Here is a 25710-nt window from a genome sequence, read left to right on the forward strand (position 1 = left end):
ATATATTTCATTAGGGGAAGAAAAAATTTTTTTTTTGCAAATTCTGCCTCATTTGCCACCACAGTTTAAGTTTTTTGTCTTCTGTTTGTACACGAAAAAATTGTTCAATTTAAAAAAAAAAGAACAAAAATAGCAAGATCTTGTTAAAATAGTCACAATTCCAGTCTGGACTTTTTAACAGTCCACCTAAAAACAAAAGTTTGTAAGTTACCTGGCTACTAATAAGCAGACTTCGATGTAGCCTCAAATCTTTAAAATTTATTCGGTTTTGCTCTTCCGTTTTTTTTTTTTTGTGTTTTTTGTTTGTTATGATAAAGGTCCGTTCACCCCAATGACTGTAAAGTTTATTAACAATCAGATTATATTTGACGATAACGACACTGAGCTGGACTTTTTTTGTCATTCGATGAACGATAAAAAACATTGTGAAGAATCAAAAAAAACACAAGGCGTTTAAAGCGGCAGACCGTTATCGTCCGTTGGTGTGTGTGGCCGTTAATATAATTATCGGTCTGAATGGGCCTTGTTTCTCTTTACTCCAAGCATTTCTCGGCAAAGACACGCAACGGTAAGACTTTTATTACAATGTTTTCTTTTATTTAACTCATTTTGAAGGTATACAAGATCCAAAGAAAGACATTGAAAAAATGTATAATTCTGTTATTAAAAATGGCACATTTATTGCTACATTACTGTTATATACAGGACAGTTCTCAATACCTACTTTATATATATATTTATAAAAACAAAGACAAAAAATAATAATAATGACAAAAACCGGAGGCACTCTGAAGACACAACAGCAGTATTGTTCATGTCCCTACTGCAACTGCAAGACACCAGGTTCTGCAAAATTCACACACCTCTCAATTCTGATGGAAATCATGGGCAGCAATCTTACTTCGGCACACAACGATTCATTCAAAATGTTCACTTTAGTTGAACATTCAATGCTTTGGGGAGAAAAATAAAGTAATTATAGACAGGAGGAGAATCTTTGATGACAGGACAACTCTCCTTCAGCGTTAAGCAGGAGGCAAAACCAAGTCCAGCACTCAAATATTTTATGGATATTATCAAAATGAACATGGTATCAGCTGGATAAATTGAGAATTGCTCATATAACAGTCTAGTGTTTCTAGCCCCCATCTGATGAATCGACAAAGATCCTTCAATTTTCTCGTGTGCTTCACAGATCACAGGATGCTAGCATCTTGAAAGCAAAAAACAAATTCCAACCTAGTCGAGCCAAAGATGACAGGAACGAGAATCCTAAAATTGCCAAAAAGGTGCACACACACAGCATAATAATGAGGATGAAAGACTACAATGCTTCTAAATTGCAGATTAAATACTACACAGATGCTTCCAGGAAGAAAAGAAAAACAAAACCAAAAAGATGGATGAGACATTTTTGCATTTCGAAATAATAAAACAAATGGTCAAGTTTACAATGAAAGTAAGTTTAGGCACTGACAAGGCATCACTCTCAAAAATGACAGTCTTGAGAAGAAGAAGGCCACGATATATAAATGTTCAACAACTTTTTATCTTTATCAAGAATTGATATTATGCTTCCATTATACTTTAGGACAACCTAAGTTCAGTATCCCCCTTACGGTGAAATGTTATTACTCAGAAATCATATCCATTGTGGACATTGCGACAATTACACGGGTTATAACACCATTTTTTTCTCTCCTACATACATAATTCAAACCATCGGGGAACGTACATGACGAAAAATGGGTTGAGACGTACACCTTGAAATGACAATATGAATCAACTAAACTCACAGTAAGCCAGTCTGACGGAGACGTGAGAGTGTGTACATTTGAATATTACATTCAAACAGGTTGCATTATGTGCATTGGCGAGACTGAAGTGATGGCGAACGTTGCTTACGCACTACACCATTGCCTAAGAACACTTCTAGTGACGAGGCTTTGAACCTCCACGCGCCCTCAACCATCACTTTCAATTCTCTTTATCATTTCTTCATTAGCATAGAGCTATCAGGGGGCGTCTGGGATAAAATCAACCATGGGTCGCCTCGCGCAAACCTTACGTTTCGGAAAATATACGCAGGGTTTTTCTTGAAATCGTACGATGCGTCACTTGCGCTATAGACTCTACACTTCAAACTAATACGTTTTTTTGTTATTTAGAAATCTACAATGTATAGACTAACAAAAATATATATATATATATATATTTTTATATATATTCTTACTTTTTTTTTTCTCAAATCGAAATAATATCCATTACATATGTGTGAGGTGGACATGTGTACGCTTTCAGACTTTTGGCAACAATGAGTCGATGCGAGCGAGTGATGATTGAACGTATTCTGGCGAAAAATAAAAATAAAAGGAAAGAAGTGAAAGGTCAACTTGGCAATTTTTTGTGCTTGGGAACGCAATGGAATCCAAGCGTTGTTGTCATAGTAACAGAAGCTCACGCTCCTTTATGATGCGCTTTCTTCCGATTGGCTGAACTAGTCAATGGCATCGTGAGAGCTGATGATGCATGATGTTTCCAAGAAGATGAAACAGTCTGGAGAGCTGTGATGGCCCGTGTGCTTTGCTCTCGTTCCGAAAGAGCCCTGGCCCATAGAGCAGAGGCATGCTGGGATACACCGTCCTCAAAAGCACCACAGGTTCGCCCCACTTCTCATGGGGTTTGGTTACACAACGCACGTAAGACTGTACCTTTCAGTAGGGAATGACAAACCACATTTATAAAAAAAAAAAAAAAGAAAAGAAAAATTGCTCATATACAAGCAACTCCCAAACTTTTTTTTTGTTCCACACAAGTAAGCAGTTTGCGTCTTATATAAAACGTAACAATTAGGCACAAATCCATGATTAAATTGACGTCTGTCTCGTCTCTCGATCAAAACTCTCTTTCTGCAGTGGAAAAACAAACAAACAAACAAACGTCAGTTGTGGTCAGAACTTGTCTATTCCTATGATCCATTGTTGTAAGGAAGCAGAAAAATACAAAATGACTTGAGAAAGAGTTCTTCACATTTGTGCTGGTAATTGCGGTCTGGAGTGATCACGGACAAAATCTGCTGTGTCAGTTTTGGCGGGTCGGTTCGTGTGTCCGAAAAGTTTTGGAGGGTGCATCTCTGATTTCGTGGATGATATGCTTTCCGAGTCACTATATGCACACAGAGAGGATGAGAACGGTGGAAGAGATTCAAGGTCACTTCTTCCAGGAGCCCCAAGAAAGTTCACTGGTTCTAAGGATAGAAAACAGACTTCGATCAGAGTTGCTATTGTTCACTAAAACATATCATTTTAAATCATTGAAATGAAGCTATTATTCATTAATTAACAATGAATCTTTGTTAACGTTAGTGAATAAATGCAACTGTTCATTGTATATGTCAGCTTAAGTTAATTAGATCAGATACAACTACTGATCTTAAATGTTGAAATTAACATTAACTAAAAACTATTAAGTCCTTTAGAAGTATTTCTCAATGTCAATGCAGTTAACTAATATTAACAAATGTTGCCAAAATAAAATGAAAAACTTGGTCTTTCATTGGAAATTAACTGAAAGAAGTTAAGTTGAAGTACTAAAATTACTAAAACAATTAAAAATGCCACTAAAAATGACACAGTGCATAAAATAAAGCTAAAATATAACTGAAAATACAAAGAAAAAAGCTAATTTAAAAGATTATTAAAGTACTATAATATCACACATACACTTCTAAAATAATATTTTTTTTTACTAATAAGAGGAAAATTATTTTAATGTTATTGCTGATAAAATGGCAGATATTTAAATTCTATACCACTGTGTCAAAATAAATGACAAAAGGCATTACAACATTGCATAAAAATGGATTTTGCTTTTGACATTTGCTTAAGACCACTTTAAACAGTGCTATTAAAATAAGTGTTAATCAATTCAGTAGCGATAACAGGCATCTCTAATTTTGGTGTCTAACCATTGAATACTATTAACTGTATTAACAATAGTGAAAAAAATCTAACTAGTGACCAAAAAGTGTTTGCATAACCTGGGTTGCACAACGTGAGGCAATGTTTAAATGGACATTAACATACCACATGATCACATGTGACTGACAGAGTTGCGTCCATCTCCTCCCAGTCCTGGATGCGGTCCGGAGAGCTGCATTTGAGTGTCTCCAACCACCCCGGACACTTTCTCCTCTTCACGTCGCTTCAGACATGCCGCTTTTGGGTTCAGGTTGCGTTCTAAATGAAAATGAAAGTAAAAATACACAATTAGCGATTGATTCACCTAAAGGGAAGTCCAATACTGAATTTTAGAAAAGTATACCTGTTCATTTATCATAAAGCATGTTATTGATATATACAAGGCCAAGTGAACAGATATCAATCAATATTATTATTATTAGTGCTGTCAAACGATTAAATCGCATCCAAAATAAGAGTTTTTGTTTACATAATGTGTGTATATATATATATATATATATATATATATATATATATATATATACATACACATATTTTGAAAATATTTACATGTATATATTTATATTCATATAATATTTATCATATATAAATATATTTAATATATAAAAGGTAAAATTTCTCTTAAATATATACACATGCATGTGTGTGTGTGTATTGATATACACCAGAGGTTGCGTTAGACTTTAATATTATCCGTCATTTTGACGGACAGGGTCGTAAAAATTCCGTCATAATCTATTATTACCCGTCATTTTAATTTCCGTATTTTAATTATAATAACCCATTTAATTGCTTTTATTTTTGTTCACGTTTTCATTTTTAATAATGAACCTAAAGGATGAGCATATTGGCTTATGCATTTATTTATTTATTTATGAAGAGAACAGATGAACAGAGACTGCGTCGGTGACAGCGAAGGACACTTAAAACAACTAAATATGCTAGTGCTGGATAAAAAAAAATAAAATAAAACCGATTTCTCTGTTTTAATAGATTCTTATTTTTATGAACCAATCGTTTCTTAACTCCCAATCGATGCTGTTTTCATTTGATGAATGCACAGTAACTTTAGACAATCGGCTAAACTTTGTGCATTGTTACTTTTGATATGAAATGCAGTCTCTGGTTTCAAATTCTGTCCATTTTATTAGGAAATTCAAGCAATAAATACCGTTTTGGCGCTCTTTAATGTGGCTTGATAGATTGCTGTAGACACCTCAGATCAAGCGATTCGCTTTACTATACTCGCCTGTGAGTAATCAAAGACACAGCAAAAGACCTTTATTTTTGTTCTGGAGACGATCGCGCGCTCTGCTGCCTCACTGGAGCGCACTCGCCACCAACTGGACAGGGCTGGGAATTACAGTTATAAATTACAATAGGTCACCCTCAGTGTGTGTAATCTGCCAAAGTGACGGACGGCCTTCAGATTTTTTCCGTCACTGCTAAAAAAAAATCCGTCAATGACGGAGAATTTTCGGTTAACGCGACCTCTGATATACACATTATAAATATACACAGTACACACACATATATTATGTAAACAAAAACTTATTTTGGATGCGATTATTCGCAATTAATCGTTTGAAAGCACTAATTATTATAAATTAAAATATTTCAATAAGTCCCGACATATTATTTCCCCACGGATATTCAAATTACACAAGTAAATGCTGTTTCGTGTCAGTATCGAGGAAGAAAACACATACCGCGGACTTGTTGCTCCAGGTTAAGGATTACGTTGACGGCCTGGTGCAGGATGAGCAGTTTGGTCTGGGGTTTGTCGTTGCTCAGGTGCAGCTGGCACATGCGGCCCAGCTCTTTGAAGGCCTCATTGATGTCACGCACGCGCAGTCGCTCCCGTGCGTTGTTCGCCACTCGCCTCTCTTTCTCCCGCTCGACCTTTAACTCCGGCGGCAAATCCTCATCATCTTCGTCTTGACTGTGAAGAGACAATATAGATAACATTTAAATTCCATTTTTTTAAATTGTACAATGAATTGAAAATGTAAAAATGAAAAAAAAAATAAAAAAAAAAGACATTTTCTATGTTTTTTGCTTTGTAGTCCAGGTGCTGAAGTATATTAGGTGTAAAGTTGTGTGCATAAATGACTTATAAATCTCTTAAATACAGTACTAGTCAAAAAATTGGACACACCTGACAAATGTCTTCTCATGCTTAAGTTTTTGGATCTAAAGACTTATGCATAAATGTGTGAAATTACTTCAGTAGAGAAATATTTTGTCTATATACACAACCATTCAAAAGTTTGGCGTGGATAAAATGATTCCATGATCCTCTAGAAACCATTCTAATATGCTGATTTTCTGCTCAAGAAACATTTCTTATTGTTGAAAACAGTTGTGCTACATATATTTTGTATTTTATTTTACTTATTCATTGAGTAGGACTAGACAGTGTCCAGAATACATGCAAACTCCTTCAATACAATTAAGCATCCTATTAGTCCATTACTGTTTTTTTTTTTTTTCATTTTCACCATTTCATGATAAAGAATGAGAATGTGTGTCCAAACCTTTTACTGGTGTAGTATAGAAACATCAATTTTAAGCAAATTTTAGATGAATGTTGAATGAAAAAATTCATATATGTAAAAAGATTAAAAAAAACAAATTGTCCTTTATATGCTGCTTTGCAGCCAATTGTGCATTGAAAAACTGACAAGTTTATACTCATAAAAACATCCTATATAGGTCAGAGTCCCACCTGTGTCAAAATCATCTTAGTGTTTTAATGGCTTTGAATTTGTTTTGTGCACAATAACAGGCATTTAACGTTTAAAAGCGATCAAGTGTGTATCCGGAGTCTTTCACAATCATGCACTCTATGGTGGGAGATAGACTTACTCTTCTCCCTGGTCTGATAAACCTGAAAGGACTTGATGGGTAAACACCTCCTTTCTGAAAACAATGTGAGAGTTTGGGAAGGGGGAGAACACTATAAAACATGGTATTTTGGGTGTTGGGGAAGCCCAAACACTTTCAAATCAGGCCTGGCCCAATGTGAAGAAACATTCGAACAAACACAGAAACTTATAGACATTTGTTGTAGGCAATCAAATTAAGACAACGCAGATTTGCTTTAAACCATCATGTGGCTGAGTGTTTATGGTTTAAAAATCATTCAGCCATTAGTTTAGAGCAACGCTTAAAAAAGCGATCTTGTACCTTGTTCTAGTGCGAGACGGTTTGCTTTCCTTCTTCTCTTCCTCAGACTTATCGGCCACAGAGGAGTTCTCATCGTCCTCCCTGTCTTCGCTCTTAATATCAGACTTGTTTGACGAATGCGTGGCGTGGGCCAAGCCTCCGGGCAAACCTGAAGCCAGAGACAGGAAATCGTTAAATGCATCCCGCTGAAACTCACACGCAACTCTCAGCGTTTGCATCTGTTGTTTACATGTTCGGTTGGTTCAAAAAGAGAAATTGAAACTTGTGCTCACTGTTAAAGCCCTCTGGTGCTCCTCCAGGCTGTGGGGTGCCTGAAGCATGAGCGGACTGCAACAGGGTGCTGCTGGGAGGAAGGCAGGCATGGTCGTCATGATGGCTTCCAGCCTGCAGACAAGTGCAACAAGGGAGAGTAATTAGCACATATCAATACCCACAGGTGCATTTTTATTGTTTTGTGTTACATGATACCACATACAGCTCTAAACTAGAGACCTGTTATCAGTGTTTGTGAAGCTAGTTTGAAACTGTAGTTGCATGTCGTTCCAAACCCATAAGACTTTGTTCGTCTTCAGAATACAAAATTGAGATATTTTTGACCTTCAGAGCTTTCTGACCTTGCATAGACGAGGCCCAGAAAGTCAGTAAGGACATCGTTAAAATAGTCCATGTGATATCAGTGGTTCAACAGTAAATTTATGACAACTTTATTCAACAATTTCTTCTCTTCCCTGTCAGTCATCGACACGTGTTCATGAGAGGAGGAGCCAGCGTTCTGAACCTGGATGCACTACACCTTGTTTACAAGCGGAGGACGATGCACACTGTACATAAAACAGTCTTCGTAAAGATGTCTGAAGATTTCGACAGAGAGGATGACTTTGAATTTTTTCGTCCACAGCACCACATGCATGCTTCATGGTACTCTTGTAAACGTGCATCAAAGATTGACACGGAAGAGAAGAAACTGTTAAATAAAGTCGCTGTTTTTGTTTGGGGTTTTTTTGCACACAAAAAGTATTCTCGTAGCTTTATAGCATTACAGTTGAATTACTGATGTCACAGACTTTAACAATGTTCTCACTACCTTTCTGCCTTGAATGTGGTAGTTTCGTTGCTGTTTATGCAGGGGTCAGAAAGCTCTCGGATTTCATCAAAAATATCTTCATTTGTGTTCTGAAGATGAACGGTCTTAAGTAATTGGAACGACATGAGGGTGAGTAAATTAGTAACATTTTCACTTTTGGGTAAACTCTGTCTTTAAGGGTGCTTTCACACTTGGTTCGCTTGCATGGTGCGAACCCGAGTTCGATTGCTCCCCCCTCCCCCTGCCCCCGCTGGACTGCGTTCATATTGTTTTATTTGGGTCCAAACCGCGGTTCGTTTGCGTCATCAAGCCAGCAGCTGTCTACCCCGTTTCTTAGTAATGACGGTGCAGGAGAACGCGGCAAAATGCATAACATTTCTCTCTGCACTTTTATATATTGACGTTTTGAACCGTTCGTTTGGTTTACAAAGCTTCAGTGCATAACGGCACTTATGTCTGTCTTACGAATGTACTGCAAATGCTCTAAAGAATGCTGAAGGCGAACAGAAATGAGATATAAAGCTTTCTGCTTGCAGCGCGTCAGTCACACTTGTCAGGAAAGTGAGTGAAACGCACAAATGCACATTTTTATCAAATAATACGTCATTAATAGCGGTTCACTTCCTCGATTTGGTACGATTGCGTTCACATCAGCAGCGAACCGTACCGGAGTTCACATGAACCGTACCCCAGACCACCCTTTTTAAGCAGACTCAGGTAAGGTTCGCGGGTGCGCACCCGAGTTCAGAAGACAGTGTTCACATCATCCAAACGAACCGAACTCTGACATCAAACGAACCCGGGTGCGCACCAAAAGTGCTAGTGTGAAAGCACCCTAATGCTTATTTTACTCATAAACGTTATGAGTAAAATTACTCATTTTACTAAAAATATAATGCATTGTTGCTAATGTGTTATCGGCCAATAACCATAACTTTCACCATCAAGTTGATAATCCAAACAAATCACTGAATCTAGGGTGACCATACGTCCTCTTTTTCCTGGACATGTCCTCTTTTTGGATGTAAAAAAAAAAAAAAAAATGCGTCTGGACAGAATTTCTAAATCACCCAAAATGTCCAGGATTCAGCTTTTACTTTCTACAGTCGCCATTCATTGTGTGTGTTTTTGTATTAAAGCTCTGTGCGGGACTGTTTTCTTAATGAATTTCTGAGTATTACTGCCTGCTCCCGCAAACATTCTAATATTGAATATATAATTTTCGTGCATCAGGGAGCCGTTAACAATAAGTGGAGTATTTCAATCACTTTGGATACAGGGTTGCCAAATCCAATTTTTTTTTTTTTTTTTTTTTTTTTACACGGAACTGCAAACTGTTGCGGAGGGTTGAGTTTTCTCCCATGGGTTAAAGATTTGAAATATTGCATAAGTTACATTTGACTGTAATGCTTGTATTGAAACATTTTGCATTCTACCCATGATAAAACTGTGGTAGATGTTAAGGATGGCCACTGGTAGGAAGTCTTTTAGCTGTGTTTATGATCAATCTGCATAACGGTGACTGTAAAATATGTATTTTAGGTATGGAAATAATATATTTTGAGTTTTGATACTTAGGATATGGTCATTGCGCTAATTTAACCCCCCTCAAACCCTTTTTTTTAAATAAAGTTCAATTAAATTAACTGTCTAAATCAGGGACCCTCAAATCTGGCCCACGAGATCCACTTTCCTGCAGAGTTTAGCTCTAACCCTAATCAAACACACCTGAGCATGCTAATCAGCTGTCTTCAAGATCATTAGAAAATCACAGGTAGGTGAGTTTGATCAGGGTTGGAGCTAAACTCTGCAGCAGATTGGCCCTCCAGGGAAAGATTTGAGGAACCCTGGTCTAAATCAACCAATTCAGTCAAAACATGATGCCTTGGATGCAATTTCATGTTATCCATCTGTTTGGATCATACATAAGTGTCTACACTAACCATGGTAGGGTGTCTGTTGCTCAGGGGCAGTCCTGGGTTGGAGTAGGCCTGAGGGAGACCCCCCATAGATCCACTGGATGTGGAGACGGCACCCAGTAGGCTGTGCATGTCGGCATGGGCTCCAGGAATTCCCGGGGCCTGACCCACCGCATGACTTCGCAGCACGTGAATGGCCTCCTCCAGCCGGTCTTCCATTTTGTTCTGCTGTGGAGAAAAATAATTGATATTTACCTTAAAGTATACATAAATATATAGTGCAAGTTAATAAAAGCACAGATGATTTGTGCACAATGAGGCCAAAAACGATCATTAAGACAGCAATGAAGTCAATATTTAAAAAAATATATATAAATAACATTAAAACACAATACATTTTATTTAATGTTTTTAAGTAGAGCATTTTTAAATGTATAATCTAAAAATGTTGTCATTGCTAAATGCAGTTGTACATCGGTGTTTTTATTAAGTAAAACTAAAACTATTAAAGTCATTGTTGCTAGTTGAAAAACTTGGAAAAAAAAAAGAAAAGAATATTAGATGAAAAACTTGAGCTAAAGCGAAAATTAGAAATGTTGCACTGGCAACTAACAGAAATAAAAGTAGTACTAAAACTGGAGAAAAAACTAACAACAATTTAAGCTAAATAAAATATAAATAGCTAAATAGCATATAAATATTACTATAATAACACATTTGTCTAATCGAAGAATGAAGCTTGAGGGGTTAACATTGTGGGAATGTTTAAAAAGGATCTTAAACCTACCAGTGCATGTAGTCCACCCTCATAGTTAGGAGACAGAGCAGTCTGGCCAGAAGCTCTCGACCACTGTGCTGCACCTGCTGAGGAGAACATGATATATAGCCTGAGTGTGAAACATCTGAATGCTGCTATGCCTCTACAACAGCAGATGGCGCTCTAGAGCTTCACATTCACACCTTGACCTACACAAAGCCCATCAGTCTAAAGTGAATGATTTATGATTCTTCAGGCTTCTTCCTCTGCGTACACGTTTTTGTCTTGGTATCTTTCAACACAAACTGATCTAATGAACCAGATCAAGGTTTGACGGAACAAGACAGCGTATCTGACTTACTTGCAATGCCCTGAGGGGAGCCCACAGGAGTGGAAGGAGTGGAGGAGAAGTTGTTGCTGTTGTGGTCCGAAGGATAGATCTGTCAATCAAAAACACGACTAAATGTGAACAACTATGGCTAATAATAATCCATACCCATAGGATCACTGAAAGTCTGAATTATGCCATCCATCTTTGACTTCGCATGGCCAAATGCTCTTTCATGGTGATTAATGAAAGCTCACTCACCGAAGCAAGAGCTTTTCCGATCTCATCACCTGAGCTGCCTGTGACTGAACCTCTGCTTGCTGTAGGAGAGAACGGGAGTACTTATTAACTCCATTCATTACATCAATGTCACAACTGTTCAAGTGATCCATAATTTGCTATCTGCTAAAAATGTCCATTCAAAGTCTGAATGAACGATTGAAGGCCATTTCCTCCAAATTACAGTTCGAGTTCAGACTAGTCTAAGGCCAAAAATGATTTTACAAGGAGAATCAACTTCAAGATCCAATCTGAACTCAATTACAAAATCATTTCACAACCTAGAGGACATTAAATTCAAACGACGAAGGTAATTTACCCAAAATGCTGTCTGATCCATTCATGGAGGATGTGTGGCTATACGCTGCGGAGCCCGAATGGAAACCATTGACGTCCGCTCCATGCAAGGGATAGTTCTGTGGAAAATAAACAGTTATTGGAGCTTCTGAAATGAGTCACAATTTAAGCCCTTCTCCAAACCTTTCAGAAAACATACCATTCTGTCTTGTGGGTTTATCGCAGAGAAGGAGCCTGGCTGACTGATGTGTGGCGAATTCCCCAGCATGGCCGTGTATCCCGACTGGCCTATGGATCCAGAGGGGGCCCAGGGGTCCGAAGAGGAGTGTAGGCCCTCTGCGAACACAAAGGCAGATGGGAAGGATCAATAACAATCAGCACAAAAACTTATGTGGATGTCTATTCTAATCCAACGAAACATTCGTCTTTGTGTATGCTCCTAATTTCAAATCAAACAAACAAAACTATTGCTTCGTCTGTTTGCAAACATGTCTGCGTGAACAAATTATTTACAGCTTGGGGAGATAAGGAAAAGACAATTTTATTTCCCCACATACACACCTTGCATGTAAAAAGATCCTGGGTACACAGAACCAGGTTTGGAGCCTGGGTAGGCAGCACCATCACGGATATAGTCATCGCCAGAGGTGGCAGCATAAACCTGCGTTTACAAACAAGGACATAAAGAAACATGGCGTTCATGGTAACAGGCTTCATATGGACAAAATAACCCTAGCGAATCACTTGCACTTGAATGCACAACTGATATGGAGCCCATGAAGCTGGCAAGCGCATTGTGATTTTCGGTACAAATGACGTGGACGCGTGTTTCCATAGTGCCCCCTCAGATAAAGTGGCAGGGACAGAGAACAGAGCATGCTGGGAAATGCGCCACGGCCATCTCATGGCACAGTCGGCGCTTCCTCTCGCACTCCCATGAGCCAAAAAAGGAGAGGGAGGACAGCTACAGGGAGCACCATCACTAAGAGTGAGTCCAAATCTCTAAACCTAAGCACCCCGGGTGTTGACATGTTCCATAACGTGGAAATGGAAAAAGAAAAAAAAGAAAAAAAACGTTTTGTTTATAGTAGTCATAATAAAATGATCTGGAACCGATGAACAGAACTGAATGATGATTGGAAATTCATCTGAATTGAGGAGCCGTGAGGCATACCTCCATACAGTGTATTCCCCAACAAGCACGTCTTAACACGTATGATTTGTATGTTTGTGCTCATACATGAGCGAGTGTTTGGGAGGGAGGGGGGCGCCGGCGGGTGGGTGGGTCTCGGGCCAGCGGAGAATACAAATCCAGCAAAGCGATATTTCTCTTTTGCCTGTAATTTGATTTAACAGGGAGAAGTGGGATGGGAATGGAGAGATGCACTTCTAATTACAGAGCCATCTGCCTACTCCTGGAGCCCGTCCAACTCCACAGGCAGCTGGGCTGAAGAGGGGAGGGGTGAGAACAGTGGGGGGAGAGGTCTTGCTGAAGAAGTGGTAGGAGTGGAGCAAAATAGACTGGTCGATTATGTAGAAACCACATAAAAGAACAAATGAGGGAGAGAAAAAAAACCTGCGAATGGCCCTCTTCTCTGAAGTTCACCAGGAAACACATCCTCACAATGATTTGTTGATGCACTCGAGAAGATCAAGGCAAGCCCAGACAAGTTAAGGATCAATATCCTTTAGTGCTTAGCCAAAGTTGGATTTAACCTTCAAAAAAACACTTTTTTTTTAAATATCTGAAAAGTATGGCAAAGGTAGCAGGTGAGCATTGGCGCAATCATTAGGGTATTATAATGCTGTGGCGGCACAAGAGGAAGTTATACTGAGCCGTAGAGTAAGATTCAGCAGGAGCTAGATTTCCTAGCTCATCAGAAGCCATTAATCTGAGCTAAGACAAGCAAGAGAGAGAGAGAGAGGTGCAAGGGGACTCACAACTGGGTCACTTTGGAAGAGGGGGAGGATAAGGTCTAGCATGGGCGAATCTGAAGGATCACGTTTGGGGAGGGGCTTTAGAGGGCAAAGTGTTGAGCTTATGTGGATTTAGATCAAGAAACAACGGTTACTCTTCCCATGACTCGAAAAAGGGGTATGGCTACTTGCATGTTTGTTCAAGTTAACGCCGATTTGCAGTGGTCAAAAGTTCAGAAGTATTATGGACCTTAGTCATGGTAGACATAGACGCAAATGAAAATACATACCCTGTTCAATCAAAAGTCTGTCAACTGAAATGTTTATGGAAGGATGTGCCTTAAATTTTTATTCGTTAACCATTTGACACAATGGTACAATCTGAGGACTCTTAAATCAACTCCTCACAACAATGTTCTTGTTTGTTCACGTGGTCACACTTTATTTTAAGGTCCAATTCTCACCAGTAACAAACCGTTAACTAGGACTTTTGCTTCAATAAACTGCTAATTTGTTGCTTATTAATAGTTATTGGGTAGGATTAGGAATGTAGAATATGTTCATGCAGAATATGTGCTTTATAAGTACTAATAAACAGCTAATATGCCAATAATAGTCATGCTAATAAGCAAGTGATAGTGAGAATTGGTCCCTATACTAAAGTGTTACCGTTCACGTCATATTAAAAATGTTTCTACTCTGAATGAGGTCCATAGCAGGGGTGTCCAATCCTACTTTGGCACCTTCTTGCAGAATTTATAACTAAAAACTTCCAGGCAGATGTGTTGGAGCTAAACTTTTGGACTAATGTCAAACCATTTAAGATGCCATAAATGCTTGAACTCAGTTCTAGGAGTTCCTGTAATGGCCACTACATCATGTTTATGTAATTGCGATTTTCTAATGGACAGGACTTCGCTGACTTCTCACATCTCACAATTCTGATCAAAAAAACTGAGATTGCAATGAAATACTTTTAGTGGGAAACATGTAAGAATATTTCTGAAAGGTTACTCACTGAAGATGGCAGTCCTGGTGGCTTCCTGATCTTTTTTGGTTGGGGATCTGTGTGAAAAAAAAAATCAAAGCATGATACTCTTTCCTTCCATACTGACTGATCTGATGCAAGTCTAGTAAATGTTGTAAGTTATTTACCCATGCTTCCCTCTGAGGGGCGTCTCCGGGGGTTGTTGGGGTATGATTGGTAAAACTGTGAGCCAGACTTCAGTCCGGATGGAGACATGGCATCTGCAGAAGGCATGGCAATGTCTGAAGGCAGGAACCCTGGCTATAAGGAACAACAAGATGGCGGATTTAAGCACTTTAAGTGACTAAAGCACTTTCAAGTGTTGCTCAAGAATTGATTCAACTTACCTGTCCCCCAAAGGAAGAGTAAGGAGGACCCCTTTCGTTCTTGCCTGCAAATACATATGAAATGGGAGTGAACCGATCTCACTCAGCTCTTTAAATAAAGTCTAAATGTCACAATTATTGGAAGTCAATGCCACAACATGGAGGTTGAGTGAATGCTCTTGGTGAGGCCAAAGAGGAGCTCAACTACCCTGAGCAACTTCCCAGCAACCCATGGGGCAGTTTCTACATTGGCGGCATTGAGATAAACCAACCAGAAGTTGGTAAAACTCACCACTAATTCCCGTGCCAAGGAATGGGGAAGATAGTCCATCATGTTCGTTGAAGTGTGAGCCCTCTCCATAGCTCTGGAAAAACCCAAGACAGAAGCAGGTCAAAACTATAAAACATGTCCTAACAACACCCTTAGACGAGAAAAGTCATTGGGTCTACCTGTACCTGGTTAAAAGAAGGACTGTTCTGCTCTCCAGCAGCCCAGGGACTACTGCGTTCTTCCATACCTACAAAGCAATTGATCACAAACTCTCAGACCAATACTGCAATTTTGGCATGCACTAAACCTTCACATTAAGATCTTTTTAATTCTCCTTTCATGCATTAAGGCCATTGGACGTTTGGTGGCTGGTTCTGTGCTTGTCAAGACAGCCTCTGGATCTCATCCAAAACCATCACACCACACTAATATCCATGTCATTCAGCAAGCCTCGACATCACTGACCATAAAGGGAGCATTCATTCAGTCACTGGATCTCATTAAGACAAGTTGGGGGGAGGAATATCACGGCAAGCAGAACAAAAACAGGCTGATCAAAGAATTGCGAAATTAGCATCATTGTACATTTGGGAGTGAAGACCCATAGGGACAACACAGGTCTCAGTACAAGACACACAGGATACGGAGTGTTAAAAGGTTCTCCAATATGCTTTATATGTAGAAAAATGGATACTCGAAAACATTGCGGCAACATTTCAAAGTGTACTGGAGCAGAAATTCCTCATAAAGCATTCCCCTCTGCCTCCTGTCTTATGCCTTAATGCAAAGCTCTCCAAAGACACATGGCTTAATTGCATGCTGATTTGCATAATTGTGCATATTAATGCAGTTGGTTTATGAATATTCATATTCGCCTTTTGATTTTTTTTTTTGAGGTCTAATTAAAAATGTGTGAGAGAAGAGGGGGTCTCAGCCAGAGCGGCCACTGAAGGCTGAGCATGAGTGATGAAGCTAACAAAGCAGAGCAAATAGCGACATCCACGCTGACAGCCGTGATCTATGGAGCCCACGCAGGCAGCATGGGAAATGAAGTGGGCACTGACTGAGTGAGTGAAAGAATCTCCCTGGCAGAATCATCTTATGTGGGGAAAATGAAGTGGCAGAGATACAGATTCAGATGCAGAAGGACCATATAAGATGTTTAACATGGCGAATGGTTTTGGATTGAATTTGTCAGACTGTTACAAATGAATTACCACATTAGCAAAATAAACCAGTGCTTTTTCTGCCAAAATTGGTTTTGTTTATATAAAATGGCAAATTTTTGAGGATACAATGTGATTTATATTTTGAGTTATTGGCCATTTATTTGCTGGAAGCATCAAAATGCAATTCTACAAAGACAAATCTGACATTCAGTCAAGCAGGAACTGATTCCATTTCCTGCGTTGAGGAAAGATCATTTCCTTTATACACTCCTTCAAATACATCAGCTGCACAGCGTGCCATTATTCAAGTTCCGATCGCAGCAGATATCAAAAGTAAAGCAATAACGGCTTGAGGTGTGTGTGTAAATGTGCTCGCTTCTCAGGGGTGTGACCAAGGGGGAAATGGACTCTGTCCTGTCCTAACGCTGTCCTCAGCGGGTGACGTGTTGGGCAGCTGTGGAGGTGAGTGAGAGGACGTCTGGTGAAGTCCTCCCATGCAAAAAATCCCACAAACACCATGGCTATGCCCAAGGAGGGGGAGGAGATGGCTTAATGCAATTAGCACCCTTCCGAGCACTTTTGTCTTGAGGAACAGATGCACTTCTGAAGGCCACTGCTTCCTCTAAACACGTCCTTACTTTGGGGATCTTCTGACTGAATAGCAGAGGACAGTCAGAAGTTTAACTCCTGGCCAGTGGTTTAAAGTTGAAAAACAATCCATGCAAGGAAGTCAAGATCACAGCTTTTGTTAATTTGGAATACATTTTTTATGATCTTTAAGAAACGCTCTGGTTCAATAAATGTCAAGCTCTATCAACAGCATTTGTTACATGTTACCACAGAAAATAAAACGTCCTTTGTCCTTTAATTCTTTAAAAGCAAAATAAAGTAGGAAAGGACAGGGCAATACAATAAACGTTAAAGTACAAGTTTTTGAAGCTAGGTCCTAACTTGAGACTAGTTGGATACATTGCAATAATAAGCTTGCCTGTGCAAAAATATATACAGTACTTGCAATACCTGCCATGACCATGTAATGTCAAAAACATTGGGACAATTTGTGCAAAAGAAGGACTTTTTATGCAGGGAAGGTTTCAAACACATGAATTAAGCCCCGTTCACACCAAGAACAATAACTATAAAGATAACGATATTAGCAGCGGACGATATCATTTGTATATTCTACGCGCATCTGTCGTTTTAAATTCTCCAGCTCCTTATAGCAGAATGGATTCTGATTGGGTGTCTGTTTTTAATTGTTCATCAGCTGGAAAAAAAAAAAATAATAAAAAATTCGCTCTGAAAGTGATTCCAACGATATCGTTTCTCTGTGCCTTTATCGCTATAGTTGAGGTGTGGACTCAGCTTTTATTTAATCCCGAGAACGATTTTTAGAGCTACATCTTCATCGTTATCGTCATAGTTATCGTGCTTGGTGTGAACGGGCCATTACAATGGTAACTAAAAGTTTATCTGGCTGGGACAGTGGTCTAAACACAAAACTGAAAACTTCACAGCACAAATAATACAGTTTAAGGATAAACATAGCGTTTTTTTAAATCCTCAAAATACTTCTTAAAAAAAACAAAAAACTAAGGGTCGAGTTAAAATGATTTTTTGTGGTAATCCAGAACACGTTCACAAACTATGCCGACAGAGCTTAGAATGTACTGAACCCATTATTCCGTTTGGAGTTTAAATGAATACCGCTGAGGAACTGTCACTTGGACCTTCTCAATGGCGAATCTAAGAACATGTCATATCCTGTTATTCCGAGTTCACAGGGTGAGGCTTATGTTGACTGATGTGGAGACCTTCTAGAAGCATCTCACAAGTGACAGATTTAAGAGTCGGGGTCACCTCGGTGTCAGGTAGCTCTCGCAATAAAAATCTCAAACTGAGACATTAGCTTGGCCCTGCTATGTAATTGGCACTTCGGGCCGCCACAGACCGAGAGTGAAGCTGGTGATCTTTCACAGTGTTTCTTTTGCTGTTTTCATGCGGGCCTCCTGCGGGGTGGTGGGAGGTATGAGAGAGCTTTGTTTCAGAGAGGGTCCATTTCCTGTCAGTTGGCAGGGGGAGAAAGTGTTTTCTTGTGTGGGGGGAGGAGTGTTTTACGCGGTGGGGTGGGGAAATCGTTTGGAGACCGTAAGGCCTTTATTTAAGTCTTTGTTCTCAGATTGTTCTCATTCAAGGGTAATGTTTAGAGTGTCGATTGGGAGACAGACAGACAGACAGACAGACAGACAGGAAAGACTTGAAGAGAAACGCATGGGACGTTCATGCCTTTGACAGCTTCTGAAACAATCCGAACTGGAGCAACACAAGCCAACAATGGCAGCAAAAATAACACTTTTGTGAGTGTGATGTGCAACTGGTTATTAAGTAAAAGATGGCAAACATACAAACAAAACAAAAGACAATGAGATGTTTTGGGCTGTTAAAATGTTCTGGACAAAAACGCGATTATAAAGAGCAATGCAACCAATCAGTCACTCCTCTTGACCTAACAAAGTTTTTACGATGTACAAGTTTGTGCAATAGGTGCTTTAACTGAACAACTAGTTCAAAGGGATCCAAACTGCCCCGAGCTTTGACTCTGGATATACTACGGTGAATTCATAAAAGAGGGGGTTTAGGAAAACAAGAAGAAGCATGTCCTTTTCTTCTGTTAAGAGAAACGAGCACTTAGCAACTGGCCCAAACATCTCCACACCGCTTTAAACTTATGAAATGCACAAATATGGCAAATTCAAGTAATATGTGAAACTAGACGGGAAAAGGCATGCATTTAGACTTACCTGAACCACTAAATTGACTGCTAGCAAGTGTGGTAGGCCTGTTCTTCCCATTGGCCACAGGGGGTGCAAACATCTAAGGCAGAAAAATAAAAAGTTTAAGCATAGTAGCATATTACGGCAAACTCACATCAACAGGTGCCCACAGACAGCGATTTTTCAGCATTATTGGGGATTCACGCTATGTGACGTCAAGCTTAGCTTGCTCAAAAGTTTAATGCTAAAGGTCATGTCAACTTTGCCACATATAACCCACTAAAATGGTTCAATCTGAAAGAAACCCTTTCTCACAAAGTAGTATGGCTCTTTGAAGATGCATCTTGTCTTGTACTACAAAGAATTCAAGTTTTCACAGAAAGGGCTGAAGAGGATCCGTTTACATGGATGGATGGTGCCTCTTTGTTTTTGAAGTGCAAAGAGAAACCCGTAAGCAGCAACAGTGCTAGCCCTGCATGGTGCATGAGAGGGACTTTCTGGTGTGGTAGACATTTTTCACAAATGTGAAACACCGCGGTTTACACCACGAGAAAGAAGATGCCAAATGCATCTCCTGTTTTTTTTTTTTATAAAAGGTTCAATGCTGGAAAATGAATGCGATATGAGGGAGTAACTACACCATCAACAATTTGTAATTAGATGTGAGATCATAATGCATTTGATCTGGCACGACTGATTATCAATGTATTGTCTTAATTGATTCACTGCTTCAGTAGATGGCAATTTTCCAATGCAATAAATTAAGCATGGTCGAGCCATTCAATGAATCAAGCGATTAACGTTTTTATATTCGCTATTTTTTTAATGCTATTTAGGAAAGCATGACTGCCAAGAATAATCAAATTTTAACAACAGGTGAAATGAGAATACTACATGGAAGGATAAGGATAAGAGAGGATTGAGCGATGGTTATTATGCTGGAGATGTTTCAAATGGCAAACTGCACTTCTAAGGACCCAGTTGGAGACTGCACATGATTTAAAGATTCATTATAATGTTTACAGCCACCAACAACACAGCAGGCATTGTGACGTGAGATTCGATCAGTCTGAAGTGCTATGAAGAAAAACGGCTATCCTCTGACTACAAGGTCAGATTTTGTTGAAGCGAATAAGGAATCATAAAGCGATTCTTTACGAGAGAGAGTTTTTGTCTAGATCAGTAACAAAGACTACATAGTCTCTTCCTTACTGCACTGAAATCCAACAGGTCACTGAGTTCCTTATCTGTTCCCACTGTAGCCATTCTCTGGTGCGCCTCGTTCATACCCCTCGGTCTTTAAAGCACCCTGCAGAAGAAAACCAGAGAGAGACAGCTGGGGTGAGCTATCTAAAGACCAGATGAATGAGAAAAGCAGTGATGAAGTGCATGTCCAATAGTAAATAAAAGTGAGAGTGTATTGTACTCATAATATACACATCTCATAAGAGTACATTACCAGAATTTCCATGTCTCAAATGAAAAATGAGACTAAATTTAATTAACTAACTATGCATTGCTTCAGGAGGCTGTATGAAATGCCAGTGCCAAGTCATTATCTTTGTCCAAGATTTTCATTTTAAATCTAAAACTTGCTTGATAATTAATTTGGCCGAGGACATCCTGTATGTTTTACACACTACAATTAGTCTTGTGTTACAATGAAATGGCCAAAAAAAAGAAAGCATTACAAGGTTTTATTTTGTTTGTTTTCAAAGAGCCATGTCCGTCAATATTGTTATTAATATTGTTGTGTTATGCAACCTCAGCAAAGCAATGAAACTAAATGCAATCACAAGTCAATAAGTTTCCATGAAACCATGATATCTGCACATGGAACATGCAAATCAATGTTCTTAACTTATTGTACATCTCTATCCTGTGTATGATTTATAGTTATCTGGCCAGTTCATTTGCATGAAAGTAGACCATCAAATGGGGGTTTAAACAACCTCCAAATGCAGTAAAATATTTTAAGCTTCTCTTTTACTAAAATACAATGAAATTGTCAAATATTGATAAAAGATAAACTTTTCCTCAGAAACATCTTAAGGGGTCCTGTATGCTATTGCATGCCAACAGGTGGTGTGCTGTAGCAGTCCTGCTTATTAACCATTAGTTTCTCTTCAGCAGTCTGATTATAACACTATTACAAGCCAATAGCTAAAATAAAAGTGTTTTTACACCTTGCAAGTACATTTTATTCACACTGCTTTCTCGACTCCCAAACAAAAACAACTAAATGACAACATGTAGAAAGTGGCCTCTCCGTAAAAAGACAAGAAAGATAGTAACAGAGGGCCCAAATTTCCCTCAAGTCTTTGCCAGCCAAAACAAAGCCAAAACCACAAGTAAAAATATATTTTTCTCAATATATTTCCATGTAAAATGAGACCAACGTCTCAGATCCGAGAGACATGAAGCGATTTTAACTGGTATGAACAGCCTTGGCTGAAGAATGAGGTGAAGGCCTTGTAGTAGCCTAATTAGGGTTGGGAATCGAGAATCGGTTCTCTTTTTACATAAAATAATATATTTATGATCTACAATTCATTTATCGGTTTTTGATCATACAGGTCGCTGTAATCTGACAGTATTTCCTATTATCAATTTAATCAAGAGCTTTAAACACACAGCGCGGCCAGTCCAATCCGATTCCTGTACAAGTGACTCTAAGAGTCGATTCTATTGAGTGATCCAAAAAATAAAGCGCCACCAGTGCAATTCCAATTGCGAAAGAATGATTCTTATGAACCGGTTCTGTGTAGTGGATCGAAAACACTCAGTTGAATCAGTCGGAGCTGTTAATGAATTAATCTAGCTCACTTACTAAACCCCAAGTTATTTATTTAGTACTGTCTGATTAACTAATAACTTAAGCATAATTACTGACTGGTTGTTTGTATGACAACGTGCAAATAAGACAGGCCTACACATCATGTTATATTATATAAATGATGAATGAAACAGGTTACCACCTTTTTGTTTGTTTATTATTTGCATTAAAATAAGGGCCAGTTTTATGATGCATTTATGATAGCTCTAAAAATCTGTAAATAAAAAATAAAACACACCAATTCGAGAGATGTAGCTACATTTATTTATGATTTGTTACGTATAGGTTGTGCTGAAATCTAGTGCGGTCGCATAATTTGCCAACAAACTGTTTATGGCTGTAAATGCAACAATCATTTTTTCCTGATATTATTATATCAACATCATTAAAATTGTCAAGAAATCATTATGAGAAAAACTGAAGCAGAATTGCTCAATTCCTTACGATTTCCATCCCTAACGGTAAAGGTTCCTATCACACACACACACACACACACACACACACACACACACACGATAAAGGGAAATGAGGAAGGTGACACTAAAAGCAAGGCGAAACACACATTTAAAACGTATTTCGTAGTTAAAGGGCAGGCTAAATTGTATCTTTAGATCTGTATCACTGCAGCCATTGGTGGTTAGTTGTAAGAGAGCGCAACAGTGTTACCACTAACCACCAATTTAATGTAGGCTACCCGAACTAATTCCACGCTATGAATAAAAAAAGCGTAAAATACACCGCGAAAATGTCTATTTTAAACTCCATCTCCATGACTGAATGTGCAAACACGTTTAAACTAGAGTTTAGTCACGTCCCTTTCTTTGTGTAAGTAGGGCTAAGCTTCACCCAGACATGAACAATGTCAATATTTATTCTCAGTTGTAAACTTATTGTATTCCGATAGCTAACCATTTCAAAAAAACCAATAGGCCACATCGATCGCGCGCAACTACTTTTGATAAGGTCGGCATTATTATCAACATTAAGCAGCCGTCGGGCCGATAATTCTCAATTATTCATGTGTTGTGAGATAAATGTAGAAGCCCGGCTGGATTAAGCAAAAGTTAATAAAAGTACCGCGACAAAATGTCAACTTTTCCTCAAGAGACTCGCGATTTGATGAAGGCGAGTGGGGGTGGGGGGCGAGGAATTTCCTGCCAAAAATATTCACCGAAGTAACTGAATTAACCAAAGGTTTTGTGAAAAGCAAACCTGGACACAACACGCTACAACGCAGCGCTTAAGTTCAGTAGGAAATGACACATTTTAACAAGTCTAACAAATTAAAGTAACTTCCATCCATTAGTCATTTGTAAATTAAATTTGCACTGACAGCTCGCTCTTAAGTAGTCACTTAAACTCATAAGCGCCCCACAAAACTAATCCTTACTTTGATAAAAGGACAAAGGAGTCATTTCTGTTAGGATATAACTGGGTTAAAGACCACCAGCACAAAACTGGGCAGGACTTCCCACCACCACCACAGCCTAGAAGCAAGAAAAAACTCTGCATCCCCCCCACTTCCATAAGCACACATCCCAAAAACTTGCTAAATGGAACTTCAATATGCAATTATGCGACTTCTCTGATGTAAATATGAGACTTAAATGATTCAACTTATTACCCCAGTAAAACTCGACAAAAGGGCAAAAAGCATTACCTCTGATTATCAGTTGTTTTACATCCAGTAGTAAAAAAAAGAAAGGTTGAATCTCGTCGGGAAAAACCATAAAACTTGAAAGAATTTGAAGCACGGCGCATTAAAGGCTGTTAGGCGCAACAATGTGTGTTATTCCTCCTTTGACATCCTCCTACAAAACACCAACGTCACAAATACAATGTTGCAGGTCTGTATCCAAACAATCCCGCGCCACGACTTCCTTTATGTTGTTACAATTGAGGTGAATTCATTCTTCTAGTAGACATCTTGACCACCTCCATCCACATTGTGAGCAGCAACAATGTATTCCTCCGCATGGAAAGAGGGGCCTCAAACGCTCGGGTGTCCAGTTTCATGTGCCCAGAGGAGTCAAGACTTTTTTCGACAAGGTCTTCGGGTTAAAAAACACGGATTGGTCAGGACGCGCAGAATGCTTGTTAGTCATTTATCAGACAAGATTTAATGGGTGTAGTTTAAGGGGGAAATAATTGATAATAGGAACTATAACATCCGGCGGAGGTTGACGGTAGAAAAGTAAGCGGCATTTATACAAGAGCAGCAAGAGATGGAGAGATAAACCCGCATGCTAGCAGCCAATAGAAAGGCGACAGAAAGTGACAAGCGGTTGGAATGTCCAATAGTCACGCGCATATTCACTCCAGACCCGCCCCTTTCGTGACGAACACTGTGTGTTCAGTGAGGCTGACTGAAGGGGCTAGAGCACAGCCTGCGTGACATCATTTTATTAGTCTGGTTAACGTCGACGCTCGCGCGTCGCATCGCTAATTTGGCTAAAAACGTTCGTAAAAGTGAATTCACAATCGGAGGCGGAAACTTTAGCAATATTATTTATTTTTTTATTTGTTTACTTAACGCATTTCTGTCAGAATTCTTTCATTTGGTTACTTGCCAAACATTCAAACAGACTTTAATATTTCCTTCAGTGTGGATGAAAAAAATACTAAATTCACATTTTAGTTAAATAATCATAGCATATATTAAATGTTACATTTACCATTCTTGAACAGTATTATTCAGTGCTTATAAATAAAACGTATATATATATATATATATATATATATATATGCATAATTTACACTACCAACTAACTTGGCAAAGTTGCGTAAACCCTTAATCATTACACTACAACCACCGCGTGCAAAATATTTTCATTTATTTTTAAAATATATGTTTTTACAGAACTAAGCTGGTATGTGGAACCAAAACAAAATCATAGCATACATACATCGATCATCACACCAAAATACTTTACCCTACTGAGCATGTACTTCCAGTCATAAATGGTACCACAACCATAGAATTTTTTCCGTCTCTCCCTGTGGCTGATTCATAGAGCTGGTCTAGTGAGGGGGGGAGAGGAGCATGGGATCACAGAATACAGGGATCATAACAGAGTGTGTAGTGGGGGGATGGGATGAGAGGCCATGCAGCATGGCCAGAAGAAGAGAGAAGGATGATGGCAGGAAACAACAGATGAAGAGGTACAAGTCAATTGTAGATTTCATACCACACCAATCCCACAGAAAGGAAAAACCAGAAAGAGAAGAAACTGCAAGAAATGAGGTCAACCAAAGAAAAGAGATGAGTCTAAATATCATGGAAAATGTCATGAAGGGGCTTAAATTCCAATAGTCAATACGTAAAGCCAATTATTCAGTTAAATGTCAAAGAGATCAAACAGCTGAGAAGGGTCTGGTTTAAAAAAAAATCTCATTAATAATAACAAAAATTAAGTTTTATCAGTTCTTCTGAAGAAACTACTCATTTTATTGAGCGGGGAAAAAGATAAATTGGCAAAATCAGAGCAGAAAAAAATGAACCGTTTAAAATCTCCACAGCAAAGAGTGAGCAAATTAGTAAATAATATCATGGATCT

At 38.8% G+C, this 25710-nt stretch overlaps 1 protein-coding gene across 4 annotated transcripts; it reads right to left on the reverse strand.

Moving 5' to 3' along the window:
* Positions 1-575: 575 nt before the first annotated feature.
* On the reverse strand, positions 576-24410 carry tcf3b (transcription factor 3b). Of its 4 annotated transcripts, XR_009268346.1 has the most exons (22): positions 23814-24405; positions 20530-20626; positions 19345-19417; positions 15560-15621; positions 15396-15468; positions 15125-15168; positions 14906-15038; positions 14769-14815; positions 12395-12494; positions 12033-12169; positions 11856-11952; positions 11519-11577; positions 11291-11369; positions 10960-11036; positions 10197-10400; positions 7442-7553; positions 7170-7317; positions 6849-6902; positions 5690-5922; positions 4086-4238; positions 3031-3247; positions 576-2909 (listed from the first exon to the last, which is right to left on the reverse strand). XR_009268346.1 is itself a non-coding variant. In XM_058760450.1 (21 exons), the coding sequence occupies exons 2-20, from the start codon at positions 20602-20604 to the stop codon at positions 4093-4095; spliced, it is 1950 nt and encodes a 649-aa protein (XP_058616433.1). In that variant the 5' UTR covers positions 20605-20626; positions 23814-24410; the 3' UTR covers positions 576-3247; positions 4086-4092. The 4 variants fall into 4 exon arrangements, 3 of the variants coding, with proteins under 3 accessions (XP_058616433.1, XP_058616432.1, XP_058616434.1); XM_058760450.1 differs by having other exon boundaries at positions 576-3247; positions 10197-10397; positions 23814-24410; XM_058760449.1 differs by having other exon boundaries at positions 576-3247.
* Between the last annotated feature and the right edge of the window lie 1300 nt (positions 24411-25710).

The sequence above is a fragment of the Onychostoma macrolepis genome, chromosome 22, assembly GCF_012432095.1.
Source record: "Onychostoma macrolepis isolate SWU-2019 chromosome 22, ASM1243209v1, whole genome shotgun sequence".
Classification (NCBI taxonomy): Eukaryota; Metazoa; Chordata; class Actinopteri; order Cypriniformes; family Cyprinidae; genus Onychostoma; species Onychostoma macrolepis.

Bases quoted from the DNA above. Each gene is read 5' to 3' on its own strand.
- tcf3b (XM_058760449.1), bottom strand. From the start codon at position 20,604: ATGAACGAGGCGCACCAGAGAATGGCTACAGTGGGAACAGATAAGGAA. The intron at 12,495-14,768 runs GTGAGTAACCTT...TTGTAAACGCAG, and splicing joins CACCAGGACTGCCATCTTCA to GTTTATGCTGCCACCTCTGG. The intron at 11,578-11,855 runs GTAAATTACCTT...TCTCTCCTACAG, and splicing joins TGGATCAGACAGCATTTTGG to CAAGCAGAGGTTCAGTCACA.